Below are 16150 nucleotides of genomic sequence, written 5' to 3'. Positions count from 1 at the left end.
CATATGCTTATGCATATTACATTATGTGATTTAACAATTTCCAAAAGATCTGTTGTTTTGGAAATGCGCAGAAATAATATTAAATATTAATATAAAAAAAAAGACGAATATGCATGGAGAAAATAGTTTCGTCAAAATACCTATATAATGGCTAGATACAGATCAGAAAGTAATTTCTTCGGTGGAATCAGAATAACTATTATCAAAATAATTATGTAGGACACTCAAACTGGTGCTGTTAAAGTATCAAAACTTTTAGCAGCATTGCTCGTTATATAATTTAATTATTTTGATGATCCCAATTAAATTATTTCCGGATCTGTATCAACCTAAATTTAAAAAAAATTTCAGCAAAATTGTTTTTTCTTTGCGCAATTTCATCAGCACGTGCACGGCTGTAATTACACTGCTCTTGGCAAACCATTGTCAAGGCCTTAACTACCAACTTTCCAATGCCGCATACAAGCCTTTTCGTAAGAATTACTAGGATCATAATAATAACAGTCGCGGCGTCAAATTGCGTTCATCCGGTGATAGTCGATTAACATAACAGTCCGAGACTCTATGTATTCTAGCATCAACACAGTAATCACCAATCGCTGATGACGTTTCAGCTCTTATTAGGCACATAGAGCTCTTCCTAGCTTTCTTCGCACTTGTCATTAACTGAACACTTGATATGCAGACAAAAGAAAAGGAACTCGCGCGAACGATTCAGCGAGCGATAAATCGGCCGCGATTTATCAGCCGACGTTGGATCTAATCACGAGAAAAGAAAAGTTAATTAGGGTCGCACAGATGCTTTCCTTCCGGCGAATGCAATTATAGACATTGTTTCACCCGAAACCTGTTTCTTCCCCATCACCGCCGGTCGCGGATGCATTTTTCTCGAACCGTAACCGGTTCGCGCTGTATAACGACAGGACTTTAATGACTTTTGTCGCTTCGGAATTAGGAGGATCAGCCGGTGCCGTGGTGGCGTCTAGACTGAGCGACATACCCGAATGGAAAGTTTTGTTGCTAGAAGCCGGCCCGGACGAACCACCGGGTGCTGAGGTTCCCAGTATGGTGGGAATGTTTCTGGGTAAGTTTCAATTGGACCCTCCCTGCATACATAGCGCTGTTGTTCTGTTATCTGTACCACGTTCAAACCTCGCGATGATAAGCATTTAAGGTGTAGTTTTTATTTTCATCTTTACTCTATCGTTCAACATGACATGCAAGTGAATAGATATCAGAAATGTAAGATACAAAATGCGCGAGAGCTTTTTTCGCCTTTCATCCATTTAAATTCGATCCTTCCCTGTAGAATATATTTCCATAAAATAATCTCTTTCCATTTTCAATGTTCGTTAATTATGCTATGAAATAAAATTTCGAGCGTGTCTGCTTAAAATTCAATAAGAGCTAATATATTATCATTTATTAGCATCTCTGAAGCTTGATTTTAATCGGAGCGCCACGCATTTAATTCAACAATAATTTTATTAAAAGAGAATCGATGTCAAATTAGTTACGATAAAATCTGTAGGGATATTATGGTGGATACGGCTCACCACGTGAATCTGAGATATCGACGGGTATGGAATAATGCAAAGTAATCATATCGCTTTTATTTAAAATACACGAGTGTTTCGAGCACCTCCGAGAGGAAATTATTGCTCTGCTCATCTGGAATCTATATTATTGCGAGTGCTGCTACAATCCGTTCCGGGCTTTACGCATGTTAAAACGATCTGACAATTTTGCCGATAGGAACTGACATTGACTGGCAGTATCAAACCACGAACGAGATGAACGCTTGTCTGTTAAGCGGCGGATCCTGCAGTTGGCCGCGTGGTAAAAATCTAGGTGGGACGTCCGTTCACAATGGTATGATGTATATGCGGGGCCACGCGAAAGATTTTGACAATTGGGCAGCTATGGGCAATCACGGATGGAATTGGCGCGATGTAAGATCCCATAAACCTATATCAATAGACTATTTCAAGTACTTTGGATAATCTAAATATATATACAGACGAATCGAAGTGAAAGGCAAAATTGAAGTTATTCGGAATCTCTCTTTTTTTTTTTCAATTGTAATACTTATCTCAAATGAGACACTACAGAGAATAAAAGATACAAACTAACCACTTCATATCGACGTAATTATTCAGTCATAACTTGTCGAATTAATAAAAAGTATTGTAAAGTACAAGTTACAATGTAATTAGCATATGGTATGCTAACTATGATATTACAAGTCTCGTAGTTCTATAAAATTACATTTAGGAAGAGAAAGTTTTACGAGTAGTAGTTTTTCAAATATTGATCTCTAAAAGTTCTCAACTCCATGATATTTGAAGAGATCGAACGAGAAATACACTGCTCGAGAAATAATGACCGATCTTGTTTAGGTCTTGCCGTACTTCATGTGCTCCGAGAACAACACGGAGATCCATCGAGTTGGTCGCAAGTATCATTCGACCGGTGGTCTGCTAACCGTCGAACGGTTTCCGTGGAAGCCTGCGATCGCAGACGATATCCTCGCCGCTGCAGCTGAAAGAGGATACCCGATTAGCCAGGACCTGAATGGTGACCAATTTACAGGATTCACTGTGGCTCAAACCACAAGTAAGAACGGTGTCCGAATGAGTAGCGCCGCAGCGTTCTTACGGCCGATACGGCATCGACGCAACTTGCACATCTCCTTAAACGCCACTGTCACGAAGATCTTGATAGAAAATCACAGGGCCGTTGGAGTACAATTTTATCAAGTTAGTATATGCGTTTTTATATTCTCCTAACTCGGCGATAATGACATTTTCCTTTATATTTCATCCTACATTAAAAGATTATTTGAATATGTATTTAATTTAATAATCATTTTCTTAACTTAATATTATTCTAAACTATGACGTAATATTATTAGAAGTTGTGTTAAAATGTGAGAAACTTCACACAATTAATAGAAAATCACTTCATTATTATTCATTGAATATTATTTAATGACTTAATCTAATTGAAAGTCCAATTTAATTATGGATATGTGTGGATAAGTATTCTATTTTAAGTTTTTACAATAATATCTATAAATAAAAGAGACGTATGGGATGAAATTTTAATTTGTCGTTTTTCATAAAAATCAAACGTCACTTATCACAAATTATAATAATAATAAGATTAGTAAGGCCTTTCACGAATTAGTACAATTATAGCAACATCTAAAAATCTATTTTTAAATATCGTGATTGACAGATACAATTTTTTATAGATTCCGGAAATCCTGCTTGTTACGAAATTGCGAGCAAGAGTTTTTGTTGAAAGTTACAGTGAAACACGCTGCAACTTTTATTAATACGGTGAATACGTCACGCTTGAAAAATCTGTATTATGCACGAGTGGGAATTTGCCGAGGGTCTTATTTTATTGTTTCAGCTTATATTAAGATACAACGCTCTAGTAATCATGCGCAGAAGTCGCACAATGCAAAGTCATTTTCACGGATATTAAAAACTTTGGTTTTTATCTCGTTCGCTGAAGTTAAGTTTTTCGTGAGCACACCGATAATTATATAATAGTTGATACCACATAATGAAGTTACTTTACATGAGTATATTAAAAAGATCATTTTTATCTCACTCGCTGAAGCTACAAGTTTTTCATGCGCAAATCAATAATTACATAATAGCTGATAGCTCATGCGCAGGTTTCGCTTAATAGAGTCACTTTCACGGGTATTAAGAGGAGTATAATTTTTATCTTGTTTGCTGCATTTAAAAGTTTTTTCATATAAAAATCAATAATCAATATGTCTTACTATATTTAACTCGGACACGAGATTTAGATATTCGAGAATAAATTCTAAAAGACCATACAGACTAATGTGAGCTTGATTTAGTGTCTTCATTAATTAATATTTACACAACGCGTTAAATTCTGCATAATATACACGCTGTTGAAACTAGACGGGACATAATATGACAATATCACGCGGCATCGGGAAACTTTGCTTTTTGCCGGAGTAGTTATCGGCACTTAAACGCGAAATCAAGTTCGCGCTCTAAAGCGCGTCGGTGAGTTTGGTGATGTGAGTTTCAATGAACGCATCTTCAGGATGGTGAACTTCGAGTTGCCCGTGCCACAAAGGAGGTAATCGCCTCCGGTGGTGCCGTAAATTCGCCTCAACTGTTGCTACTCTCCGGAATCGGGCCGAAGGAACATCTGCGGGCGATGAACGTCACAGTCGTCAAGGATCTTCCAGGTAAGCGATTCATTCATCTTACGTAAGTCATTATGAGTACGATGATGTACCTCTCAGAGAAGATAATAATCCTCCGATGGCATTTAGCGTAATTCATCGATGACGCACGAAAGTTTATTATTCGATTCGATAATTAGTACGACGATAGCATCAAGTCTTTCGCTAGGTATAAATTTGACAAAGAGTCTCGTACCGTTGAAAGAAAACTAATTAGGCATTGAAGAAAATTAGTTCTTAGATACTTCGGAGCATCTTATTTAAAGTACGACCGAGATTAATTCCCGCGGATATAGGTTCCAATGTCTACGTTAATTACGAAAAGCGCAAAGTTTTCGTTCCTATTGAACATAAATGATGGAAACGAGCGTCAAGTCGGCACTCGATCGGATCACCGGCCGGAATTACGTCAAAGTCGATAATTGCATTTTTAATCGACTGAACGATTTTGCTCCAGGTGTCGGGGAGAACCTGCATAATCACGTGTCGTATACTTTATCGTGGATCATCAATCAACCGAATATGTTCGACCTGAACTGGGTGACTGCCGCAGAATATATCGCTTTTCAAAAAGGACCGATGTCGTCGACTGGTTTATCGCAATTGACCGGGATGTTACCGTCGACCTACGCAACTAAGAATCATCCTGATATCCAGTTCTTTTTCGGTGGCTACCAGGCGGCCTGCGCAATAACCGGTGAGGCAGGTGCCACTTTGGACAATAACGGACGCAGAATCAGCATATCGCCGACAACGACACAGCCGCGTAGTAAGGGTAAGCGAACGTAATTAGCCCGAAGTACCGGACTCCCGTCCGCAAAAATTGACTAATTAGATGGTAATTTCAATCAATTTATCATCGATCACCGACCACCATGAATTCCGTCCGTTCGTAATTTAATGCGGGAATGATAGGACCGGCTCGTTCGCGACCGTGGTTATCACCGGGAAAATTTCTACAAATTGATTAATCAATGCGTCCACGTTGCGTCTCGGTGGTCCGTGAAATTCCGGTGAATTTCAACAGTCAATGTATCGCGCGTCAATGTAGCATACCGTTCTGTCACCGATTAACCACCGCCAATAAACGAACTTGGCCGCAGGGAGACTACGTCTCGCCAGTAACAACCCCCTCGAGAAGCCAGTGATTTGGGGCAACTATCTGACCCATCCTATGGACGTGAAGATCCTCGTGGAAGGTATCGAGATTGCGTTGTCCCTAGCCAATACCAGTGCCATGGCCAAGTATAATATGGTTTTGAGTCACCAACCGTCGCCCAAGTGCTCCCAATATCCTTATCTAAGCAAAAAATATTGGGCCTGCGCCGTGCGCCAAGATACCGGCCCGGAAAATCATCAAGCGGGTTCCTGCAAGATGGGTGCACCTAATGATCCCATGGCCGTAGTCGACAATCGATTGAAGGTATATGGCATCAGGAACCTCCGGGTGGCCGACGCGTCCATTATGCCAGAGGTAGGTATTTTCTGTAATCGCGGGAATATCGCGAGTGTTGATGTGTTTTCTCTTCTTTTTTGTGCTTTTACTGCACTTACCGAACACCGAATGGACGATCATTAGCGAGAAGATCGCGAGATACTTGAATTTTTTCGTTGCGAAGATTCTTTTTTAAGATTATCGTTCGAATGTACGTTCGTTATTAAGTTTTTAATCATTCGTTGGGATTCTTCATTACGTAAAGCTTATTTTAGAGAGTCTATAATTTATGCTAGAATTTAAGACAGTATTTCATTTCATAATTTAACGCGCTGTGTAATACGAGAGAATTGAAGAATCTAAATACGAATATAAATATAAATCATATATACGTACATTAAAATGTACAAAATATAAACATTATAAACAAATATGCACTAGATTATTATTCTAAAATCTTATATGAGTTATAAATCATTTAAAGTTAGATTAACGAATTTATAAGCTTTCCGTTTATGTCCGTCATTCATTTTTAACTCTAATTTAATCTTTTAATACAGAATATATCTTCGAAATATTGTTTTATATATTTATAAAATTCCGAAGGTTTATTTAAAAATATTTTTATGATTTAATTGACGTGAAAATAAAAAGAAGAGATATAGAATGATTTCTTTTCAAGGTTACGTCCAGCAACACGGCAGCTCCGAGCATGATGATCGGCGAAAGGGCGGCAGCGTTCATCAAGTCCGATTGGGGTGTTGCCGGTACACAATGGTACGGGAAAGACAAAGAACCTTGCCCCATAGGGAAAAACGGTGATCATTGGATGCATCATTAGTCACCAGCAATTTACCATGTTTCCTAGTTCACGCACGACGATCGACAGTACGCTGGACCTGTTACTTTGGGGGATCAAGTACATCGACTGGGACCAGGCTATATGGTAGCCCGGGCGCTCTGCGATCTATCTAGTCGCTTATTGCATCCATCAATGCGTATTCCGTAGCCTAAAAAAGTCGGCGAGAACGCGACCAAAGGCAAGGACTTTCTGGAAGATCCCCATAGGCTGCGATTTCCTTTCTCTTCGGTATGGTCGAGCGATCGAGCTGGACTTGCATCCCGCTCGATAGCCCGAGTGCTACGTCAAAACTTAAAATTATGTTGCAACGTGCAATTATTGTAACTAACACAGTGAGTCGTACGACTGATGACAGTCGTCGTCTCGCTATACCGCCATGTCTTAATTTCCAGTTGGGAATTTCCTGAGATTGTGTCTCATAGCATCGCAGTTAGTCGAGAGATCCGCCATCAATCAATTAGCTGCGACACAACGAGCACATAAATCTTCGTATAACTTACGAGTATTATTACTATTATAATATTATTAATTCCTTCAACAAGCTACAATTTCCTGTTGTTTTTAGTTACCGTATGCATCAAGAGATATAGAATTACGAAGAAGTTTAGATGTATATATATTAAAATGCTAATAATCTTTCCATATTACGTACATAGCTTTCAATATGTAATTGTAATAGCATGTAATAGATCTACTATCATGGATGTCCTATCGAAATGATAACCAAAGACAGATTCTGGTACCTGGTACATCAATCGCCAAAAAACATAGTAATTAATTGTTAACAAAAAAATATGTAAAAAAAAACGAAATGGATTATAAATATGGATAGTTCGGCCACTCTCGAATCATCCGAGTGTAAATCAAAATATTGTAAATAAACAAGATTGCATAGTAGCAGACTAAATATAGAATAACCGCTTGCTTCCAATCGATCCTATGAATTGCGCATATGTGTCGTAAATAAATGCAATAATTGCAATTAAATGCAATAATTATAAACAAATGCGATAATCAAAGACTCAAGAATAAAACAGTTGCTTGTTAACAGCTAAATATTTATTGAAATTAATCCGCCTGTATAAAGCAATTTGATAAAAACTTTAAACAGTCAATAAATTAACGCTTACAAAAGTTTCATGTGCAATACACAAGCTTTTACTCTAACTTCCGGAATGCAAATGGGTTCAGCGGAAACACAAGTAATAGTAACTCGTCTATCTATTTTATTTGTGCTATTTTAGTGACAGACTATTCGTCATTTTTCTAAAATGATAGCACGTGCGGTGATTTACAAGTGTGACAAGTAGGGGTTATAACAAGCGCCGTTATTATCGTTTTTATGTTATATGCGTTGAGCACTTAATCACAGCTAGACATTTCACGGTACGTGCATACGTGCATATGCATATATGCGAAACGGGTATATAACAAAGCGACAACAAAACGGATGCCGCAATCAGGTAGTAAAAGCCGAGCACGACGGACAATACTCCTTGCGACGATCTTATTCACGGAAAATGGTACGTTGTTATTCTACGGATGTATCGCTTGTCAATTGTATTGGGTGTGAAGGAAAAAGACATTTTTAAAAAGTTAATAATAAAAGTAGGGATACCATAAAGAACAAAATCAGGTTTTGAATTTTTAAGTGTAACTCAAAATTTTGACATTGTAGTAAGAGTATTAAATAATAATAAGTATATCAAATAATTCCTTCACTAAAATTTTTTACAATATTAAAAAAAAATTCAAACAGGCAACGAGTATATTCGTATAAAATAATATTTGCCTACCGTAATAAATTTCTCCAATTAGAATTTTATAGAATTCAACAAAGTTAATTGAGAGAATTATATGCAAGACTTAATATTAAATCCTCGTAGATTATTACGGTTATTCGTAATTTGATTGCGAGAGTAAAGTAATTTCACAACAGTAATGGCCGTGATATTCATAAAATAATGGAGCATCGTTCTACGGTTTATACGATGCATAAACTCGAGATCAACATTCTTAAGTGCCGCAATATATTTAGTCGTGCAACTATACGTTATACGGTATTATAGAACATGTACTCGCTGGACTACGATGTGCCGGAAGCACCATGTTCGTCGCCCTTCCTCGTAAACGGACTCTCATTGACCGATGTCTGCAACGGCAATTCTGCCACTTTGTTTCTGTCTATGGTGAACATGTTAGTTGCCTATAGCCCAATAATTAACGGAATGTGCGAGCGAATCACGCCTATCAAGAGGCCGCAATTTATTTACGACTTCATTGTCGTTGGAGGTAAGATAATCAATTTACCCGTAAATATAATGGGCTATTAAAATCTATTTGTCTAGTAATCTAACGAAACGTTTCGTGAAATTATGTTCAATAAATGTAAAAACTCAACATTCATCCTTAAATTGTATCAATTAAAATCAACATTAAGATTTATTTGTAACCGATTTGATGTTGAAAAGATACGCGATTGGTTCACGACGGCTAAACTAATACCTATTCAATCTTGTGTTTTTAATTCAGGCGGTGCAGCCGGATCAGTCGTAGCCGCTAGGCTGAGTGAAATTGAGAAGTGGAACGTGCTTCTTGTAGAAGCTGGACCGGATGAGTTACCTGGCATGCAAATACCGAGCAACCTTCAACTCTACCTCAGTAATACATCTTGATTTCTTCAAAGTCGCTAATATTAATAATTGTTCGCCATTCATTTTGATCGTGCGACATTACAGACACCGAACTGGATTGGAATTATAAAACCACGAATGAATCGTACGCGTGCTTGAGATATAACGGCAGTTGCAGCTGGCCGAGGGGTAAAAACCTCGGAGGATGCTCTTCCCATCATGGTATGGCGTATCATCGAGGCCACGCGAAAGATTATGACAGATGGGTGGAAATGGGAAACGCGGGATGGTCGTGGAAAGACGTATGGAGAAAATATTATTAATAGAATCTTCATGAGATATTACATAAATCATTATTAATTTTTGTAACACATTAGGTGTTGCCGTACTTCTTTAAATCGGAAAACAATAAAGAAATTGGAAGGGTCAGGGCAGAAGATCATGCTACTGGAGGTCCAATGACGGTCGAAAGGCAAATGTCAATTTTCTTAAGTCCATAACACGCAGAAAAAAAGATCGCAATTTGTTCCGCAGAATTTTACTCTGAAAAAAGACACGAATGACTTCAAATTATTTTTTATTTTAAATGACGTAAACAGTCGTGACAACAGCGACAAAAAGAGTGTAAGAATTAAAGTAGTATAAAGGTCATGGCTCACAAAAAGAACTTAAGCAGTAAGCGAGAATCACAGTAAAAAACAAAGTAAATAGGAAATAACGTAAATAGGAAATCCAAAATGTTGATTTACTTACTGCTCAAGTTCTTTTTGTGTGTCATAGCTTTTATATTACTTTAATTTTTACACTCTTTGTCCCCCCATCTCTCTCTCTCTCTCTCTCTCTCTCTCGCTACACAACAGTTTACGTCATTTAAAATGAAAAACAATCTAAAAATATCCGTGTCTTTCTTTTAAAGTAATGATTCTGCGGAATAAATTGTGATTGCCGTTGCGTAAAATCTTTTAATATCTGTTATATAATTAATAATCCTTTGAAAATTAGTTTTATCATCAAAGAATATTTCAACGTATTTATCTCTATCTGTCGCAATTAGCGTGGCTGATCCGGATTCATTAAACAGGATCTGTGCGTTGAGAACTAAAGCGTGTCTCTGACGTAATCCCCATAGTTTCCCCACCAATTTAATTGATCTACACGTACGAATTAAACTCGCTGATTACTTTCATTAATAGATTCCCCTGGCAGCCGCAATTCGCTTGGGACATATTGACGGCTGCAGAGGAAACAGGTTTAGGAGTCAGCGAGGACTTAGTGGGCCAGAATATCACGGGTTTTACCGTGGCACAAACAATCAGCAGAAATGGCGTCAGACTTAGTGCCGCCAGAGCTTATCTGTGGCCGCACAGGTATCGCACAAATCTGCACGTAGCTCTAAACGCGATCGTGACGAAAGTCAATACGATGAAAAGTTTATCAAAAGTAAAAACCGTGGGAATCACTTTCATTATGGTGAGTCAACGTCTTATATTTCTCGAGCTTCTACGGGCGCAATTTCGCAATTGCGTCTTCATGAATAAACGATGATTTGTCCCGAGAGTCACATGGCTTGACGAACGACTTACAATTTGCAGAACGGCCGGCAATACAACGTAAAAGCGAAAAAGGAAGTGATTCTTACGGCTGGCGCTATAAATTCGCCTCAGCTTTTGCTCCTATCGGGTATCGGGCCGAAGGAACATCTAGACTCTGTGGGAATTCACACGGTCGTCGATTTGCCGGGAGTCGGTGAAAATCTTCACAACCATGCGTCGTACGGCGTGGACTTCAGCCTCAGTGAGACGCATATAAATGAACTAAATCCGGACAATGCCGATACATATTTATACAATCAAACCGGCCCGTTATCGTCTACGGGATTGGCCCAGGTTACCGGCATACTAGCGTCCAACTACACTACCGCCGATGATCCGGACATTCAGTTCTTCTTCGCTGGCTATCAAGCCATTTGCAATACAGGCGGCAGAATTGAGGACTTGAAAATGTACGATAACAAACAAACTGTTAGGTTTATCGCCGTAAATATTCAAACGTTAAGTAGAGGTAAGTCAATAAGTATGTAACTCAGCTTTTGTGCCCTAAATAGCGCAAAATTAGCATAAAAATACTGACAATGTAAGTAGCTATGCATAACAACATGGTGAACAAGATTATAAAACTACACTTTCAACTCTTTCTAATATCAATATTTCTCATCAAAATTATTTTAATATATTTTTTATCTGTAATCGCATTAGAAGAAAATCGATATAATTGCATTCTAGTTATTAGAAAATTAGAAAATTGTGTTATTTTCTGTAAAAGATAAAAATTCTTACTCTGCTGCAAGACATATTTCACTGATAAATTCTAGGTCGACTAATGCTGGCCTCAAAAAATCCTTTAAGTCCCCCGATCATTTGGAGCAATGATTTAGCCCATCCGCAAGATCGATCGATTATTTATCAGGGTATTCAATATATCTTCAAGCTATTACAAGCAGAAACGATGAAAAAGTACAATCTAAAGATGGTAGATGCAATTGTCCCAGAATGCGAACAGTATAAAAAAAATGGAGAAATGAATTATGAGTATTGGGATTGCAAATTCCAATACGATACTAGGCCCGAAAATCATCAGGCCGGTACTTGCAAAATGAGTTCCTCTTCGGATCCAATGGCTGTCGTTGATCCAACTCTCAAAGTTTACGGCATAGATGGTTTAAGAGTGGCCGATGCCTCCATTATGCCACAGGTAAGTAAACAAATCTCGATTTATAAACAAATTTACAAACAAATATATCAATTTAATAGGTCAATTAAAATATAATCATATCATAAACTTTTTTCTTATTAGCTCGTATCTAAAAACTAATTTAACTCGATAGATAATTTTTATGAAATTTATATAAAATATTTCTAAAAAAAAATTCAATTAATATCTCTATCTCTTGTAATCAATTAATTCCTTTCTATTTCTTAGATGATTTCCGGTAATCCTGTTGCCTCGATCAATATGATTGGTGAGAGAGTCGCTGATTTCATCAAGAACGATTACAAAGTGATCAACAATTAAGTAAAGATTATGTAAACTGCCTTTTAATACCAAAGAATTAGATGTAGAATTCGTTTTTATTTCCACGTTATGTTTTTTGTAAGCATAACATAACTTTTTGTGAAGTTTAATAAAAATATACATGTTTACACATAGAGCTCCGTTTTTCCCTGTACCTTGTCAGTTGTTGCGTTTACGTTTATATTGACTTTGAATAACAGTTGCAACAATAAAAATAAGATGGAAATTTATGAATGAACAGTTTTGTTTTACAGAATTTACTTTTGCTGTCGTAATAACGAAGCTAAGTTGAATTATAACCACTGTGACAAGTTAATTTAAAGCATTTCATAAAATAATACATGTTGGTGTAGATCATGTAACTTGTTTATACAGCTTAAACTTGAATTATTCATGTTTCAGTTATTTCTACATTAAACATTAGAATACGGAATTTCGAGTTGATCTTAACTGCCCAGAAATAAAAAACTACCTAAGTACTTAAGTTAAATCAAATTCCATTCGATTAAGTTGCATGCTATTCAGGTTAGTAAAACGATTGAAAATTATAAATTTAACCGTCGACAAAATCGAAGTAATTTCGCTCATCTTCGCAGCACAACTAGGACACCGCGAAAGAATACGTCCTAGCAATCTCAAAGGATCCACTTACGATATCCTATGTCTCAATTATTAAGGTAGAAAGAGAATAAAACGAGGGAATACACCTTGGAGGTCACGGCGGTACGGACGGGTGCCCGTTAGGATTCAGAGAAGCTGGAAACCTGGAAAGAGCCAGGTACTCGACCTCCTTAGACTCGCGTGCTTATACAAGAGCGATTTCGCAACCCTTCGCTTGACCTCAGTAGCTATTCACCCATCTGAACCTTTCGAGATCAAATGCGCTTGCCTCCAGAGTGTATTAAATCCGATGAACCGCTCGGAAGATCTATCTATATAATTGGATTACTATTCAGAATAGATAATTGACCAGTTCGAATATCGAGAAAATCCCTCTGCACCATCAAATTATGTTAAAACAATTATCCTGGGACATTCCTAAGTAAAAGAATTCGCCTCGAATGTACATTGTAAGAGCTTGCAAATGTAAAAAAATATTTTTACATTTGCAAGAAATTTTATACGACCTCCTACTGCTCGCTAAACTAATGTAATACTTTAATAGTGGCTATCTCAGCCAATTTTCTGTTCCGATAATATGAATTGCCATTATTCGCAGCCGTTCACCTATATTCTGTCTATTCTTTGAATTGCCGAAGACTATATTGTGCTCGTTATTTATACGAGTTCTGCATGCTGTGAATTGCTATTATAAGGAGTGTCCTTGAATTTCAACACGTCGTGACGCCGAGAACGTGCTCTCGCCTTCGACAAGAGAATGTCAGATCAGGTCACTCGAACGCATCCGGAATAGCACACGTTTCGTATTTGATATGGAACACAAGATGTAGTGCAAATGACAATGAGCATTCACCTTCAAGGTGTTGTTTCTTACGAAATCTTCTGAGAAAGGCGAAATAATGCCTCTATGATACTATGTTCCGATAGAACATTACGATCACTCAAAGCGACTGTGTGTCGCATAAAATCCACTGGAAAATTGAATAATTAAAGCTATCGTTAACTTTCGTTAAATCGACCAGTTTGCGAAGTTTGAATTGTTGCTATCGGTCAACGTAACGTAGCAGGATATATCGCAAAGAATTAATTCGAGTCAAAGCATTTTTGAAGAGAGAGCCCGAAGTAGTCGTAGCCAATCGATATGAACTAAATTCGTTTTTACAATGTATGTTACCTAAAGATCTATAATTATAATTATCTAAAGGTTAAATCTATAATGGTTATCTACATAGAAAAAAAATCTTAATTTCAAAGAAATTTTCATTGATCTAAAGAAATAATTTTTTTGAATACGAGCAAAAACATATTTCTTTAAAAATAAGATTTCTTTTTTTTTTAGTGTAGAGACGTTCATCGATGAGAAATTTGTTCATAAATTTTTGTTGGTAACTTTTAATCTTTAAGTAACCACATATTTAAAATATAGACCTAAGAATAACATAATGTTATGTTGTAGTTTCACATTCAACAATATAAATGTAATATATTAGTACATATATATTTAACAAATATTATTACATAACAGTTATATTATTCTTTCTAAATTCTTTGGAGTAGAATCTCACTTTAAAGAATGAAAATTAGACAGTCTTAAAAGTCTTGAAAAGAGCTTAATTTTCAATTTTTTAAATTGAGATTTTACTCTTCAGATAATTTATTAGAAAAGTTTTACAGAGTTAGGTGCAAATTATAATATTGATATTATGTTACTTTTTTAGTTGGCATCAACTGAAGGCTGGAAATGTCTTCTTAAATTTCACATTCTTCCGAATATCGCGCAATTTTATGTAACAAATCGCACGGGATCTATGTTCCACCTATCTACATTCCATACCTGTTGTCAATGGTTCCCAGTTTCGACATTGCGAGTGCGAAGGGAGAATATCGTCCGAACGCTATCAAAATTCTGAGACATTCGTAAGAAGTCCTCCGAATTCCACATACTTCCGTCGTGCTTCTCGCCATGAAACGAACCAGGAATTCGTTCGAGGAAACTCAACGAAAGAGTTTATCCACTTCACTCGTGCCGACCGATGCTCGCGAGAAAAGTCCCCAATGAGACATACGACGAAGAGGAGAAAAGGACAGGACGTTTGACTATTCATGTTTCAACGGACGCTTGAGAGTCACTGACGGACGCGACAGCAGCGTGTAGACACCGTTACATACACAAGTGTCGGCAGGTCCGCGAGTAGATGATGAGATAAACAAATTATAAATAAAACATCGAACACCCTCCAGCCCCCATGCGAGCCGAAAGAGCACGTAGGGTAGCTAGGCGCGTCGCTATACATCCGCGCACGTAACTGTACCGTCCGCGCCATCTCGTCCTCTTCGTCCTCGCCGTCGTCGCATCGCACTCGTTGTCGTTGTGCCAGGACCGTAACGACTGCTTTGAATTTCATGAGGGTGCGAATGAATTCATGGTAGGATGGCGGCGGATGGCGGTTGGCCCCGGAGACTCGCCGACTTCAAACACCTCCCAGTGACCTCCCAAGCGCGAGAGCCACGCGCTTCACAAAAGTAGAGGAAGCAATTCTCGTAATACTAACTGCCGCTCGTTTTGTGCCGCGTATAATTCCTTAGGCCGATGACTTCTGGTCTCGCGAAGTCACGAGCGATTTTTCAGAGTCTCCATAAACGTCACTGCATCCTTGGGTCGTTTTGATATACATGCTAAACGTAAAAAAACGAAAAAGGTAATATAGCGAGATATATTTTCTCGACGAATATCTTCATAATCTACTTCATTAAATAACATCATGAATCAATATCTGTTTTCAAGATTCCGAGTCGTGAAACTGTAGACAGAAATTGCGTAATGTATTTATGGAGACACTTAAGAGGACGGCACGAAACTGCAGCCCATTATGAGGTAAAGCCTTTATGAATTATGTAATCCATTAAATTGCGAAATATCGGACTGATAAAGCAGGTGCGGTCACGGGTATTTCCGAAAATTATGCCCCAATTCCTCCACGAAGCGAATCCGATTATACCGGGTGAGCCCTTCGCGCCCAGCGTAATGAAATCGCCGTTGCCTCGTTAGATAATAACACCGGTCGCTTTGACGCCGAAATTTATAATTCCTCGCACCTTTAATGCGGCATTAACATAGACTAAAATTACGCGAGGCCCAGATATAGCAAAGTAACAAACAAGTAATTACATTAAAACTACCTCGATGTTTAACATTTCTTCTCGAATTAAAACATAAGGATGTGCGAACAGTTTAACGTTTCCTAAAAAAATCGTTTTCTAATTCGTCACTGAAAGTAAAATTT

The 16150-nt window shown here is 37.7% G+C and overlaps 1 protein-coding gene across 4 annotated transcripts in view; it reads left to right on the top strand.

Moving 5' to 3' along the window:
- The window catches only part of LOC108751288 (glucose dehydrogenase [FAD, quinone]), a 30758-nt gene extending 18387 nt beyond the window's left edge, over positions 1 to 12371 (top strand). Inside the window, exons 1-9 of one of the 4 annotated variants that reach the window (XM_018491382.1) lie at positions 6439 to 6455; positions 8610 to 8832; positions 9073 to 9201; positions 9279 to 9475; positions 9551 to 9645; positions 10367 to 10643; positions 10766 to 11234; positions 11545 to 11924; positions 12153 to 12371. In XM_018491382.1, the coding sequence (XP_018346884.1) occupies positions 6453 to 6455; positions 8610 to 8832; positions 9073 to 9201; positions 9279 to 9475; positions 9551 to 9645; positions 10367 to 10643; positions 10766 to 11234; positions 11545 to 11924; positions 12153 to 12245 (1866 nt within the window). In that variant the 5' untranslated portion in view covers positions 6439 to 6452 and the 3' untranslated portion in view covers positions 12246 to 12371. The other 3 variants (XM_018491380.1, XM_018491384.1, XM_018491381.1) reach the window with 3 other exon arrangements.
- The last annotated feature ends 3779 nt before the right edge of the window (positions 12372 to 16150 follow it).

The sequence above is a fragment of the Trachymyrmex septentrionalis genome, unplaced genomic scaffold, assembly GCF_001594115.1.
Source record: "Trachymyrmex septentrionalis isolate Tsep2-gDNA-1 unplaced genomic scaffold, Tsep1.0 scaffold43, whole genome shotgun sequence".
Classification (NCBI taxonomy): Eukaryota; Metazoa; Arthropoda; class Insecta; order Hymenoptera; family Formicidae; genus Trachymyrmex; species Trachymyrmex septentrionalis.
The sequence above is the reverse complement of the archived record's forward strand: the minus strand, read 5'-3'. Positions and strand labels throughout refer to the sequence as shown.